General features: G+C 43.9%; 1 protein-coding gene across 1 annotated transcript; it reads left to right on the top strand.

Moving 5' to 3' along the window:
* The first annotated feature begins 897 nt into the window (after positions 1-897).
* Positions 898-15,743, top strand: LOC108927097 (calpain-2 catalytic subunit-like). The gene is made up of 21 exons (XM_018740140.2): positions 898-1,254; positions 3,601-3,670; positions 6,636-6,754; positions 6,964-7,097; positions 7,686-7,854; positions 8,093-8,176; positions 8,483-8,568; positions 8,657-8,731; positions 9,071-9,231; positions 9,753-9,922; positions 10,006-10,017; positions 10,428-10,639; positions 10,874-10,910; positions 11,195-11,260; positions 11,359-11,416; positions 11,531-11,595; positions 12,227-12,295; positions 12,377-12,455; positions 13,857-13,973; positions 14,074-14,132; positions 14,264-15,743. The coding sequence occupies exons 1-21, from the start codon at positions 1,018-1,020 to the stop codon at positions 14,285-14,287; spliced, it is 2,103 nt and encodes a 700-aa protein (XP_018595656.2). The 5' UTR covers positions 898-1,017; the 3' UTR covers positions 14,288-15,743.
* The last annotated feature ends 209 nt before the right edge of the window (positions 15,744-15,952 follow it).

Genomic DNA, 15,952 nt, shown 5'->3' with positions numbered 1-15,952 from the left:
GCCTCCAGCTTTCAGACGGAAGTTCACACCACACCGCTGAAGTTGATGTGCATCAAGTGTACGTCTTAGGGTTCAACTACAGAAGCTTACTTAGCCTACGTGTAGCGGTCGCCACTATGGGCGCGGAGAATTCCTGGCCCGGCACGCTACCCAGATAGCATCACCCATCCCGCTGTGGCAAAATGCTACATTTCCTTGTCTCCTATCAGAACCGGGAAACACTGAGGTCAAGGAACAGATGAAGACTCATGGAGGGTCCTCATTTATCCATTTGATGTCATTTTCTTGGTACTGACTGCATGCAGCATAGCATGTACGTTATCAGCGCTAAGCAACAGCGCAGATTTGTGGCTTAACTTCTTGCCTGCGTAAAAGCTATGCAGGGATAGGCGGAGTAGCACCATTAATGGGAAATACATTGCCCGAGGGACACCACTGCAGCCTCTCTGTGGGAGAATGAGAAGCTCGGTATATTTTTCTGGCCATCGCGAGTGTTGCAACGCTCTGATCGGCACATCGCGCGGAACTGAAATCACAGCTGGACTCTTGCTGTCATCCATGTGGGCCACATTTCTGGTCTGGTGGGCTGGTGTGTAAAACCAGTCTTGTCTGCGGTGTCTCTGCTTCCTCGAAACTCCCCACGACGGTTGCCAGAGCAGCGTGACATGAAATGGGATCCGTAGTACACGCACAGTAAACAATGTCATGTGGACAAAGGCTTGAAAAGCACCTCCTGGTGCTCTGTAGGTCACCTCTACGTTGTGGTCTCCACGCTACAGGTAAGTGCCTCGAGCTGCAGCTGGGCGTGTCGGACGAGAGCCCCTGGGCTGTTTTGTTGTTCTGCTTCACCTGTCCTCTCTGTAGCTCCTCCCAGTCTGCGTCACTTGGGGCCACTGTTACCAGTGTTAAAAGGGCAGCAAGTCGGCGACTCGGAGCTGTTTTATCTCAAGATTCCACCGAAGCGACTCTCTTCCATCCACGTAGCACCACCAGCTCCCTGGAGTAGAAGCCAGCAAGATGACGTCCGTCGCAGGCAGGCTGGCCCGCCAGAATGAACGGGCCGAAGGTGTGGGCACCAACGAGAATGCCGTGAAGTTCTGCAACCAGGACTACGCCACCTTGAAGAGCCAGTGCCTGCAGAGGGGCCGCCTGTTTGAAGATGACGCCTTCCCCGCCAGCAGCAGGTCCCTTGGCTTCAAAGAACTGGGGCCACTGTCCCCCAAGACTCGCGGTGTGGTTTGGAAAAGGCCAAAGGTAAGAGAGGACCATCCAACCACCTGGGGCACAAAGAGCTTTAGCGCAGGTGGGGAAACATCACACCAGAACTTTGCTGAATTTGCAGAATTTGGCCGAACGGAAAGCAGCACCTTCTGGATTTTCAGTTTCTTCTTCTGGGTCTGACGTGACTTTTCTGAAACCCTGAAAAATGCACTCATGCATTTTAGTCTTTAGCGATGCTGGAAATCGTGACTTTAACGCACCTTTCCCCCGAGCTTTAAATGCAGCTCCTTCTGTGTGAGCCAAATCCACCTGTGACTGTAACTCACATTTTCAGTCGATGTCACTGTTGAACATACCATACTCGTCAACTAGCTGATGTTCTCCTTAATCGGCCGGATAGCATCTCTCTCTGATACCTATAAATAGTTCACACAGCAGTGCGATAACAACGAAAGCCTGCGAGATGTGGCAGTAATCATCCCACTCATCCCACTACTCTAATACGAGGGTGTGGTAACCCATAATCCCCTTCTCCCAGCCGTCTCACGAGGAATGACTCATCGTCTCTTCTCCTGCAATAAACAAGCCTCTTGTGTGCAGTGTGATGTTCCTCATTCAGGAAACAATGCACTTAATGCACTCATTGAATTAGTTTGAGTGGCATTCCTTTATTCAGTCTTGTAACACTGTATGGTCACAAAATCCTTTTTCCCCATAAAGTTAATTTCCCACTGCCTGAGGCCTGGACTGCGACTAATGACTGGCTCTGCCAGATGTGTTACAACTCAAAGTCTGACACAAAGACCGGGAAATTTTCCAGAAGGGTGTTGTCTGTGTGTGATACAAGGAGATGGCATTCCTGTTCACCCACTAGTCGATGGAGGGGGGGGGAAGGGTGCTGTTTTAAGGGCAAAAGGCCGCACATGTACCCTCATTGCAGAATACCCCTGAGTGACACCAGAGAACAACAGAGAGCTCAGAACCTGAGAAATTCTTGTCTTGAGGACAATGCCTGTCAAGCAAATGAACAATGTATCCGCTCCCACGATTTCTGATGGAGGTTCAGGTTTAGCATCAGGAAAAAGCAAGTTTTCTTTGGTGGATCTCATGCAAAATTCATCGCCTGCAGACGTTGTGCAGATGAATAAACTCAGCAGCCGGCTGCCTGATTTTATCTTTGCAAACTCTTGCTTTTAAGTGACCTGCTCATTATTTCGAACGGAAGAGCTACTTCTCCTTCAGGCCGCACCTGGTTTTACCTGCTTTGTGAAGCACAAAGCGATCCATTATGCCACATGCTTCTGTATGACACTAAACGCTTTAAACGTTGTGCCTTGAGGGGATTTACCGGGTAAAAGCTGCCCTTACGTTTCTTTAATGTGTGACATGTTGACTTAGGATCAGAAGCTTATCCAAATTTACATTTATCTAATTAGCAGACACTTTTCTCCAAAGCGACTCCGAATGAACTCTGTGTAGTGTTACCACCCACACACCTTATTCACCACGGTGACTTACACTGCTAGATACACTACTTACACTGGGTCACTCATCCATACATTAGTGGAATACACTCTCTCTGTCACTCACACACTATGGGGGAACCTCAACAGCATGTCTTGGGAGTGTGGGAGGAAACCAGAGCACCCGGAGAAAACCCACAGGGAAACCATGCAAACTCCACACAGACTGAGTGGGGATCAAACCATGCCACCCAGGCGCTGTGAGACAGCAGGGCTACTCGCTGTGCCACCATGCTGCCCACCAAACCTGTTTAGAGTAAAGCTATAGAAGAACATTAAATGCCCTTCTTCGGGATACTGGCATGTTACCTCATTACATGCAATGTCTTCTGAGTGTCCTCAAGTTCTTCTCCACCATCGACTCCTCTGGGCGGTTGCAGCAGCCCATCAGGTACAGGGAAACCAATAATGCAGCAGAAGAAAAGGGTTTTCATGAGCGCAGAGGACCTCTGAACTTCTTCCTTGCAAAGACAAAGATGTCATCTCGTTGGTCTCATTAGCGTTTGTATGTCAAACCAGTATTATTGAGACAATTCTGTCCAAACTCACACATCATGCATATGTTGCAAAAGACACAGTTTCAAATCCCACCTCCTGGCATAGTACCCTACATCAAGGTGCTTACCCTGAACTGCTCCCGTAAACATTACCCAGCTATATATAGTAAATAGGTAAATCACTGTAAGTAGCTTAATAAGCTCCTTTGGAAAAAAAAACACCAGATAAATGCATGACAAACTAGTGACTGGCACACCAGATAGCACTTTACTGCACTGAAACTTGCTCAGTGTTCATTTGCGCATCTATGTGACTTTTCAGCTTCCACTATCTTACCTCCTGCATCTGATCTCCGCAGGAGCTCTGCCCAAAACCATATTTCATTGACAATGGAGCCACGAGAACAGATATCTGCCAAGGAGAGCTGGGTAAGTTCAGAGTACATGGCTGTTAGTGTGCGGTATAACAGAGTTATTACAGCAGTGGGAGGAAGCCTCCATTGTGTAGGCTCAGCTGCTTTCCCATTCAAATCAACATCTAGATACACTGCACTTTTCCCATGATGCTCCAGCTCACCTGTGAGAAGGTGGGGAGGGACTGTGCAAATAACCTGGTTTACCTTACCAGGTTTCAGTTAAGCTGTTGATTATTAACGATTCATGCTTCTTTGGTCGAATGTTAAAGGAAAGCACGATTAAAATCTAAAAAATAAGCTTATCGCTGGTAATACTAGATAGCACCAGGATGCAATATTCAAAACAAGCATTGTTTTTGTACTTGATAGATAATATCAGTGCTCTGGAGCCTAGAGAAGAACAAGCTAAAAAAATATATATATATACTGTATGTACATATACATATATATCTATATGTGTGTGTGTGTTCAATAGATTCTCTACATTTGGCACAAGCTCTTTGCCAACCATTGTTTAAGGTTTCTTAAAACAGGAACTACCAAGTCATTCTTCGTGAGGCATATGTAAATATATAGTGTAGTAAATGTTAACATGAGCACAAATATTTAATCAGATGTAGATCAAAATTTCCACAGATGCTGAGCGACTGTAAACCGTGATCCCAGACGTGGCAGCAAAGACAAATGTGTTGAGACACGCAAATTATAAAAATAATAAAGGTTACCTATGCTCCCACTATACTCCTAAGGATATTTTGTGATTCCATGTTGAAGGGAGGTGATGACCGTGTGCTGTAGTGGACGAGACCTGCATATACGAACCTGGACATCAACTTATGGGTTTATTAGCGTCTAGTGACTGCGGAAATGTTATAAATAGCTGTCAGATTAAAAGTATTTTTTTAGACTTTTAGGGGTGGGCAGCCACTGGCACTTGGACCCCTGGAGGTTTTTTCCTCCCTTGTCTTCCAGTTGGGAGTTTTTTGTTTCCTTTCTTCCATGGCCAGTTAGCTTACATATACCCTAATAACTAATATAGTTTTTGTAGTAGTGTAATGTTGGCATAAACGTCACTTACATGAGAAGATCATGCTATAAAAATAAATTGAATTGAATGAATATATATAAATTTGTTTATTACTATGAGAAAAACAAGTTATAGAAAAAGTGAAATGGTTTCATTTGGGTACTGGTTAGTTAGGGTTATTCATTTCAAGGTGACATTTCTGTCCAGAGATACTCATCTAACTTTGTGTTTTCCGCCCTTATTTTACATTTAATTCAGGTTCAGTTTGTCTGCAGAACCCTTTGGTCACAGCTCACCCAGAAAGTGCTTTTGTCCTTCTGTTTATTCAGATGGTTGTATGGGAACATTTTACCTCTCGTGACAGAAAGAGGCTTTCTGGGGTGGAGCGGGGCTGTTTGGTGGGAGGGAGTGGAGCAGACGAGCAGCCCAGGGCTCCTCGAGCACCAAAGACCCATAGTCTCAACCATTCAGGTTGCGTGTGGCTGTGGGGATCAGCTGAGCACACACACACATAAAAGGCAAAGAGTCACACACACCACGGAAAGAGCAGTAGCCTTTGTTAAACGGACATTATTTCAGAAACACCCTAATCTGATGTGGTTATAACCCAGAGCTACGCAGTGAGCCTTGATCAGTGGTGCTTTGACTCAAACAGGCTTGTGAACGCTTGGTGGTGTAGCCTTTAGAGTTGCTATCTTGCATTTGAAAGACCTGGGTTCAAATCCCACCTCCTGCTGTAGTACTGTAGATCGAGGTACCGACCCTAAAATTACCACAGTAGAAATTACTCTGCTGTTTAGGAGCTTAACGCTGTAAGCTGCTTTAAAGAAAAGTATCAGCTGTCAGCCATTCAGTTGGGAAGGACTGAAGATTGACTCTAACGCCCATTGGTAGATGTTGGGTTTCATCAGATATCACAATTTGGCTTAGTTGATCTCATAATTGCTCTAGTTCGTGACGGAGATCAATCTGAAAGCAGAACAATGTTTCATGAAATGTTGCATGAAATGAAATGTTTCATGCAACAGCAGGTAGAGGAGCTAGTAAAGGCAGGGATTTACAGCCTGGATGCCACCTGTTTGAGTCCCACTCCCTGCTGCTGCTGCAGGACGTTTCTGGAGAGCTCCTCCATAAAGGGTTCAATGCTGTAAGTCGCATTAGATGAAAGTGCCAGATCAGCCCCAGACTGTTAGTCACATTATCACTGCAAACACTGTATAGAATGCTCTAGAACAGGACCACCGACAGCTGGATTCAGCTAATTCGGATCAGCGGAGGTAATGGTTGCGGGCAGTTCTTCTTCAGCTGTATGGTTCAGCGACAGGCCCACTGTAGGTCTCGCTCCTCCCCCAAAGCTATTGTCTAAACAGGGATCCGTGTTCCAACAGCAAACATTCCTACTGACCACTGACTGTATCTGTTCTGCAATTTTAACAGGAAGAATGGTGGTATACACACTCATTCAACGTGTGTGTGTGTGTGTGTGTGTGTGTGTGTGTGTGTGTGTGTGAGAGATGGAAATTGCCAAGCGGCAGATGCTTTCGTTTCCTGTGCTATTTTTTCATTGCTGGCTGTTCGTGGTGGGAAAGCCCTGACTCATCCACTTGTGACTTTGGCAACGACAGTCATGAAAAAAGCACCACCTGCAGGACTTTTCGAGGTGGCTGCAGTCCAGTCGCTTTTACATTTTCCACTGATGAATCTTGCCCGGGTTCATTATCTCACAATCCCTCTGAAACGGCTACTGCAACACCTTTCATTTATAGAGGAATAATGTGATTTGCCCTGCTCTCGGCTGTAGCTTCCCAACTACGACGGTTCAGTGTTTTAATCCAACCCATGAGATGCCTGTGATATGGAAACGGTCCTTGATCTTCTAATTAAAGGTGTCCTTAAAGAACAGTGAGAGAGAGTTGCTGACCTTACAGGTTGTTTATGTCGCCCCCTACAGGTGACTGCTGGCTGTTGGCGGCTATCGCCTCCCTCACCCTGGATGACGAGATCCTGGCGCGTGTAGTTCCCCCTGGGCAGGACTTCGACCAGGACTACGCCGGAATCTTTCACTTCCAGGTCGGCATGAGGAGTTTCTAGAAAAGCATGGAAGCACTGTGACTCGACAAACAGAATCTTTACTTATTTCCTGTTTGGGTTTTGGATGCTGTTTGCTCTCAAGGTGTTATTGCATTTCTAATGGCTCTAACATATATAAACTAAAGTGTAAACACACTAATTTTTCAGCAGAAAAGCCATAAACACTTTTCTGTCAACCCACCCACCAGTTCTGGCAGTTTGGCGACTGGATAGACGTGGTGATTGACGACCGGCTCCCCACCAGGGATGGGAAGCTGCTGTTTGTTCACTCAAGCGAGGGAGCTGAGTTTTGGAGCGCCCTGCTGGAAAAGGCCTATGCAAAGTGAGCAATTGTCCACAACATTTACATTAATTTATCTGACGTTCTTCTCCAAAGCAACTTACGATGTTAAGCTACATACAGCAATTTACCTCTTTGTACACCACACAAACCATCTGAACCGCTTGTCCCCTATGGGGTCGCGGGGAGCCGGAGCCTAGCCTGGCAACACAGGGTGCAAGGCTGGAGTGGGAGGGGACACACCCAGGACAGGACGCCAGTCTGTCATAAGCCACCCCAAGCAGGACTCGAACCCCAGACCCACTGGAGAGTAGGACCCTGTTCAACCCGGTTCAACCCACTGCGCCACCACACCCCCCCTCTTTGTACACCAGATTCTTACAATTCTTACTGTATCAGTTCAGCGTAAGTACCTTTGATAAAGGATACTCCAGCAGGAGGGGGGATTCAGACTTTGGTCTGTCAAGTTTTAGAGCACAGCTTTAACCATAATGGCACCTGCTGGACCCCAAGTCTGCTAAGTAGCAATTTAAGATCAGTACCTTAATGGTTGAGTAACAACTGGTCGAGACAATGAAGCTAGCTAATCCACGTGACATTTTTTCTTCTTTCTTTTCCTTCTCTCCCCAGGTTAAACGGCTGCTACGAAGCTCTGTCTGGGGGGACCACCACTGAGGGTTTCGAGGATTTTACCGGTGGCATTTCTGAGGGATACGAGCTGAACAAAGCCCCCCCACACCTTTTCAAAATCATCAAGAAGGCACTGGGGCTGGGATCACTCTTAGGTTGCTCTATTGACGTAAGTGGAGATCATGCGTTTTGAACATCACAGTCTTCGCTTCGTACACTGACTTTAGGAGGTGTACTGCAGCTATGGCCACTCAATCATCTATGGCTGTTGGATGGACACAAAAGTAAGATATTTAAACTTGTCCTGGATGACATATGAAGATGTTGCTATTAAATAGTTCTGACAATCTTCAAGGTTCACCTCAGAAAGTCATTTCTGTCCTTGAAGCTCTTGGTGATGTTCACAGATTACCAGCGCCTATGAAACAGAGGCAGTGACGGCCTTGAAGCTGGTGAAAGGACACGCATACTCCCTTACTGGTGCTGAAGAGGTAGGATAAATATGTTTCACTTAGACATCAAACGAGCAGCAGGTGGTGTACTGGTTTGAGTTGCTGCCATGGGAGGTTTGAATTCCGCCTCCTGCTCTAGCACCCTTGAACAAGGTACTTGAGTTCTTCACTGTGTGAAAGTGCCACGCGCTCTGATCGTCAAAGATCTAGTACAAATCCATGGGACAGACAGCATGCCAGGAAATCATCCAAAAAACTTCCACACCCACATTTTTCAATAAGTTGAATTAAGCCGATATCATCATAATATACTTGGGGAGCAGACAGGCCTGCTGTACTTTTTAGGTACATTACCAAGGGAGCACGGTTGAGCTGGTGCGACTCAGGAACCCCTGGGGTGAGGTGGAATGGACCGGGCCCTGGAGCGACAGGTGAGCCCATGAATACTGTGGTTCCCAAAGGCTGATTGTTGGGTGTCCACAGGAGCAGAGCTTCACACAGCTTCTCTTCCTCTGCCAGCTCCGAAGAATGGAACCGAATCCTCCCAGAAGAGAAAGCCAAGCTGGCGAATGCTGCCGAAGATGGAGAATTTTGGTGAGCCTTGGTTCAAACACCGAGATCAACATAGTTCGCTACTCAGTTCATTTATGAATTACCAATTTTTGTAATAACTTACTTCAGATGATGATAAGATTTAAGCAACACCTTTGACAAAAGAAACCAAAGAGAATCAAATGTTGAAAATCTATTCTATAAGCCAAAAAAAACACCCTCAGCTGAACAGCTTTAAATAAAAAAAAATATACCATTGTATACCATCCAAATACTATTTCCACAACATGACCTTGTTGACTGTATGCACCTGCTGTATGTCCTTCCAGGAGTCTCTCCTTGGATCTTTCTGGCAATGAAGGTTGTCCTGTTTTCTTCTAGGATGGCCTACTCAGATTTTATTAAGCAGTTCTCTACCCTGGAGATCTGTAACCTGACACCAGATACATTGACCAGTGACGAGGTGGCCTACTGGAGCTACTACCAGTTCAACGGACAGTGGAGGGTGGGCTCGACTGCAGGAGGCTGCCGGAATCACCCAGGTACACCTTTTCCATGGGTGTCAACATTCTGTCATCCCTAACTCTAAATGACCAGTAGCTTTTTCATTTTAGCCTATGTGCACCCCTTATCCATCCATCCATATTTGTCCAGAGCAGGGTTGTTGTGGTCGAGAGTCTCCTCTGAAAGTATATGGCTTGAAGGAGGGTACACCCTAGACATGATACCAGTGAGAAACACACAATCACACACAATAAGCAATTCAGGGATACCAGTTCACCCAAAGCACATCTTTGGACTGTGGGAGGAAACTGGAGGACTTGGAGGAAATGAAGGTGAACATGGGAAGAACATGCAAACTGCAGACAGACTGAGCTACATTCAAACACAACTCTGAACCTGCAGCCCAGTAGCTATGAAGCACCAGGGCTTCCTGCGGTGTGGCTGTGCTGAGCCTGATGTGAAATCTTTTGTATCTTCATTAATCTGAAGTCATTCATTGAAATTAAATGTGGAGAACTGAGCAAGGAGAGGAAACAACAGTGTTCCATATTCTCCACAGCCACCTTCTGCTCCAATCCTCAGTATGCAATCAAGCTGGAGCATCTGGATGATGACCCCTTGGACGGGAAACACGGATGCACCCTCCTGGTTGGCCTCATGCAGAAGGACGGGCGGAAGGACCGGAGATTCGGAGAGGACCTCAACACCATCGGCTTCGCCATTTACAAGGTGTGGCACCTTCTGTATGTGTATTAGACCTACATTTGGAAAAGCTTCTGGATGACTGTTTAACTTTTCTGTTTGCTTTTCAGGTTCCTCCAGAGGTAGGACAAACATCCTTGTCAAGTCACCGACCTCTCTGTGCTCCACTATGTTAGCACATTTGCCTGTCTGTTGATTGTCCAAGGAGTCACACGTAACCATGACCTGAGCTCAGCATGTTTTTGGATAATCTTAACTAGTTCAAATATGGGTACATCTTCCCGCGACCTGAACACTGATGTATTCTCTGGCGTGAAGAATGTTACTCGCTAGTAAATCATTTTTCTATGTTGGTATCATTTCATTTTATATTTTACAAGTAATCTGTAGCAAAAGTAAATAAAATAATCCGAATATATGGTAAATGTTAGTAAATTAAGTAATGTTGCTAGTCACTTAAAGTGTGTGGTAAAGAATGTACTGTGACCGGAGCACTGTTCAGTGAGGCTTTTTTGATCCTACCTCGGATCAGTACAAGGGTCGCACTGACATCCGCCTGGGTCCGGACATCCTGATGAAACAGCAGGCAGTTGCCATGAGCAGAACCTTCATCAACACGCGTGAGATCTGTGACCGCTTCCACCTGCCCCCGGGGGAGTACGTTATCATCCCTTCCACCTTCCAGCCACACAAACGTGGCAGCTTCCTCCTGCGCGTCTTCACCGAGAAGGAGGCCAACGCCAGGTGAGGTTGAGTTCTAGTCTGGTGGGTTCATTTAGCACACACTTTCCTCCAAAGTGATTGACTTACCATGATTTACCCATTTATACAGGTGGGTCATTTTTTTAGTGCCTTGATCAGGGGTGCTACAGCAGGAGGCGGGGTTTGAACGTGCAACCTCCAGCTCCAAAAGTAACGGCTCAAACCACCCCGCCACCTGCTGCCATTAAACACATCACATTGTTCTTTGTTTTGCAGTCAAAGGGCAGCAAATCTCAGTGTGAAAATAAAGGAGGTAAGCAATACTCCTGTTTTGTTTTATTCTTTCAACCAAGGTTAAAGGTGAATTTTTAGAGCTGTTATTGTGAAAATAAACATACCTGAAACTTATTGATCCTCATATATAAACTTCAGTCCTGTGCAATAATACGGAACTTTACATTACCAATTGCATGTTTGTTTTTATGTGTTCCGTGAGAAAGTTCTTGACTGCTCCACTGTTGGCAGCAGAGACCAAGACGAATCCGACGGCATTTTCTAGTAATTTGTTTTAAAGCGAAGGGTTAATTTCAATTTCAGCAAAACATCTCCGAGAAGGATATCGATCCCCAGTTCAAGAGCCTGTTCAGGCAGATTGCTGGAAACGTAAGAACCTTCCCATCCCGATTTCTCCTGTGTGCATGTACTTCAGTTAGTCTCCAGATGGGAAGTCTAAAACATAAACGCCAAAATGCTCTCAACAGGAATCAGAGGTGTCCGTCTTTCAGCTCGTCCAAGCTCTGAACAAGGTTTTGTCGAAAAGTAAGTAATAGATTTTCTTTTAGAAATATATAAGGCTCAGAAGCAGTTTCATACACAGGTGCATTTTCATGTTTTCTTGACTTTAACCATTACAAATTTACTTTGATTTTACAGGATCCAATATCAGGAGTGAAGGCTTCAGTCTTGAGACCTGTCGTTGTATTGTCTCCCTCCTGGGTGTATCCTTTCCTGGATGGAAACACAAATCTACATTTTATTTGTTAAAATATGCTTTAGCTCAAATTCATTGTGTTACTATGAGGTACTTTAAATTTCCATTTCATAGGTTATACTTTTAATCCAATGCAGTTAAAGAAAAAAATTACATAAAAAGCATGACTATTTATTTACTACAGATCTGAGACTTTTTGCAGCCTCAACAGTAAATAAATTGAAGGATTTATGCATTGTAAATCTTTTAGAGATTTTTACAGCTGTAAAAGTAACTGTATTTACAAACAAACTTTATATATGTACATACTTCTGGTCCCAGGTGTGTTCCTAAGTTAAGGAGACAGTAAAGTCTATTATGGCACTAAAGCATAAATTTACATAGGCATTTAAGAGGTAAAACTCTAGGAAAAATTGTCATTTCCATCCTCCTGAAAAAGTCCAAAATACTGAAGATGAACTGTGTAGCAGTTTTAGAACCAGATATAGTAAACGGTATCTAACAGAGTGCAATACTATGGTAAAGTTCGGTATGGAGTATGGACTGCAAACTGTAAGTACGTATTGTTAAAAAAAAAAAAAAAAAAAACAATGTGGTTAAGGTTCCGCAGCTGATACCGCCTTGACTTACATTTCCAGAAGGATGGAAATCCCAGACTGAGCCTCATGGAATTTCACGTTCTCTGGCTGAAGATCCAGAAGTACCTGGTAAGGTACACATGGAGGATGTTCTCTTCTCTTTAATGTATCTCAGTTCTGCTAAACAATCACTGTCTGTCTCCCCGTCAGAAAATCTTTGAGAACGTTGACTTGGACAATTCCGGAACCATGAGCACACACGAGATGAGAGGGGCTCTTGCTCAAGCAGGTCAGCACGTACACTCACTAATACCAGTTAATGCTCTTGCTTCCTGTTTCCAGGAGCAGAACATCACAGATCAATGCTGTCAAATGGTAAAGCCTGTGCAACAGTCAGAACTATGGTAAAATGTTAAAAGGGCATAATCAGGAGGGATTTTCTTCCTACACCAACAACAACTGAGCTGCAATCATGACAGTACACTTTTGGGCCTTTTACTGAAAGAAGGTTATAAGAGATGAGATTGGATGGTCCCACATGTTCCAACAGCAGAGTGACTCTGAGTAACCACAATCAGACTCAGAGTTAATACCTGCCAAATTAACAAGCTATGGTTATTAAAACTGATTTGTGGCATTTTCGGCATCTGTGAAATACCACTCATCTGATATACACCTTACACTATAACTGATAGAGAGTAATGAGTCCTAAACACTTCAGAGTGACTGTGTAAGGTGTAATATGAAAAATTTCATGTCATACACAGGCAGTCCCTGAGTTACGAACGTCCGACTTATGTACAACCTGTACTTGTGAAGCACCGTCTTACTGACCGGAAGTTGATTTTTTTTTTTTTTTTTTGGTCACCCTTAAGTAACAATCAAATGAAAACTTCATAATTTAGCCCGTTATATTAAAAATTCAAGTTACTGCATATACAATGGTTCATAATAACAAACGGGCACTACTTTGCAACACACATAAAAGCATTGCGCGTCTACAGCGGTTTGTCAACTCGTGGGTGGGGAGTATGGGCCCCAGGTAGGACAGACTTCCTTCTTTTCCTGTTAACAGTGTCTCATGTGGCTTTAATTTTTTTTGTTTTTACCCTCCTAACCAAAGCACCAACATGTAAATGTGATGCAAGTGATGGTGATGCATCCAAGAAAAGTGAAACGATCATGACTGAAATTAAAGAGGAAGTAATAAAGCAAAAAATGAAATGCCAATGAACAATGGAAAACTGAACATTAAATTTTATTTAATGTTTCCCACCACGCACTGTCCCTTTCTCTCACTTAGCTACAAAAGACACTTCTTCCCAGTTGTGGAATCTCACTCCAGACGAGAACTTGTTCATAATTTGGGGACTTTGAATTTAATGTTCAAAGATTATATTATCCATCATGCACTAGTAAATTGTGGGTCTGGGTTACACAGCATAGCCTTGTGCAATTAGTACTGCCACTTGCTGGTTTTCTTTTAAAATCATAATTTCAACTCACGAAGACAAGTTTAAGCTTTTCGTGTCTTTTAGCCTTAAGTAAGGATGTAATTATTTTTTTACGCTGAGCTCAGGGTTTCACTGTCAGCTGGAAAGATTGGTTCAAATGACAGTAATGAGTACATAGCTGCACCGATTGATTTGGATGTTGGTAAATTTGCGTTTTTCTCTGTGTGATTTCCCAGGATTCCAGGTTAATGATGCAGTGCTTCAGGTTGTAGTGAGTCGCTACGCCAGTCCAGACTTCTCCATCAACTTTGATAACTACGTGAGCTGCCTGATTCGACTAGAGATGCTCTACAGTGAGTCTTCAACTCAAACCCCCCGTGGCTTTTTTCAGTGCTCACCCAGTATCTTGAATGCCTTTATGAATAACGTCCTTTTTTATTTGGTCCTTGGCAGAAATGTTCAACACTCTGAGAAGCAATGAATCTGGGAAAATTGAGCTGGATTTGTTGCAGGTGAGGTCTACAGGTTGACTGCATATTGCATCTTTATTATTGTGGTGCTCTGTGTGTGTGTGTGTGTGTGTGAGAATGAGAGAAAGGCCACGTACAGTTTACCAGATGGTCATGCCTATGCTTCTCCGCAGTGGTTCTGCCTGACTCTTCATTAAAGCTCTGAAGATCATCGCTCTCCAGCTGAGCTGACGACTTTCTAGAAAAGATATCAAACAAGTTTTCATGCTCTGATTTTCAGCGTCATATTTCTTCAGCCTCATCTCTTCAGTATGGAGATGATGTGAAATTATGTTGGCCGAAAGTGACATTTTTCTTTCCTGAAATTAATTTCACCTAGCTTTTCATAGCATGTTTACCTTTGAGACGAAGCTCTGACTGAAAGTGGGGAAAAAAGCTTTTTTTAAACTGAATATTCAATTTCATCTACAAGACCTTCAATTTGTTTTTCATCATATCAGATATTTAATTATGAAAAAAAATTTCATTGGTGAGGGCATTTTCTGCATAGTTTTTCCCTTAAATGTGCTTTAAACTCCCCACACATTCACACTGTTTTACCCTGTAGCAGTTGAGTTGGCCGTAATAGTCACCTATGCAAATAAAAGCCACTCGTTTCCGATACGTAATTTTCTGTTTCAGTTCAGCCATGTGGAAGGAACGGTTTCCATTGTACACATGCAGAAGCATGGGCCCTGCCAAATTCTCCATTCTCCACTAGTGCAACTGTGTGTCCCCACCATGACAGCAGTAACCAATGGTGTATGCCAGCCATGTGAGCAACATGGCATTACGGTAACAAAGCTGGAAAGGCCTTTGATTGTTAAAAATTCAGATTGTATGTGTATGCTGCAACAGTCTGGGGCCAGCTGTAGTTCCCAGGCCCCTATCATCAGATATCTGAAGCATATTCATTTATTTAGCTGACCATTTCCTCTAAAGTTACTAAAAGTGATTTGTACATTTATACAGCTGAGTAACTATTACTAGAGCAATGTGAGAGGAGTACCTTGCTTAGCAATCCTGTAGGAAATAGAGGGATTCAAATCTGCCACCTCCCAGTGCAAGGCAGCAGTTCTAACCACTGCATGCTTTAATCTAGAAGGAACATGAGGTCGAGGCAGATTAAGTGAGAAATGTAAACTGCTCATCATTACAGAAAGGAAACAGGAAAAGCATTAATGACCCTAAATGCTTTGACTTAACTGCTGAAGATGGAATTAAAGAAGGAAATAAAGATGTAACATTGTGTAAGGATGTACTGTACAAATCTACTTTGAGAAGAAACCCCACACCTACAAAGCAAAATCCTAAACAAAAGTAAGATGGACAGTAAGATGGCAGAGCATCTCTGAGTGGTTCATATTTGTTTTGCCCTTATTTAATCACTCCTTCTGATAACTTACCAGTACCTTGGTCAAACCGGTCAGGATGTAGTTTAGGCTACTGTATATAAATAGCACAAATCAAATGTCTAACTGCTGTAGAAAATCTCTTGAAGAAATAAATGTCAACCTTGCCAAAACATGCAGCCCCCCCCATTTGATATTAGAGCTGTAGTGTCACTGATACTCTGAGGAATTATGTCTGCAAGTTTGCATTGTAAAAGAAACCGTCCACCTGACTTCCATTGTATGATATATTGGTATTCTCTTCCCAAAAAACATTTACAGTGGTAGAGTAGGTAGTGCTGTCACCTTACAGCTCCAGGTCTGCTAGCTCAAAACCAGCTCAGTGGAAGTGGAGCTTCTATGTTCTCCTTGTGGGTTCCCTCCCACAGTAAAAAAAAAAAAAAAAAAAGTTCCTGATGGACTGGTGATGAA

Source organism: Scleropages formosus, chromosome 4 (genome assembly GCF_900964775.1).
Source record: "Scleropages formosus chromosome 4, fSclFor1.1, whole genome shotgun sequence".
Lineage (NCBI taxonomy): Eukaryota > Metazoa > Chordata > Actinopteri > Osteoglossiformes > Osteoglossidae > Scleropages > Scleropages formosus.
Note: the sequence above shows the minus strand (reverse complement) of the source record. Positions and strands in the feature narration are given on the sequence as shown.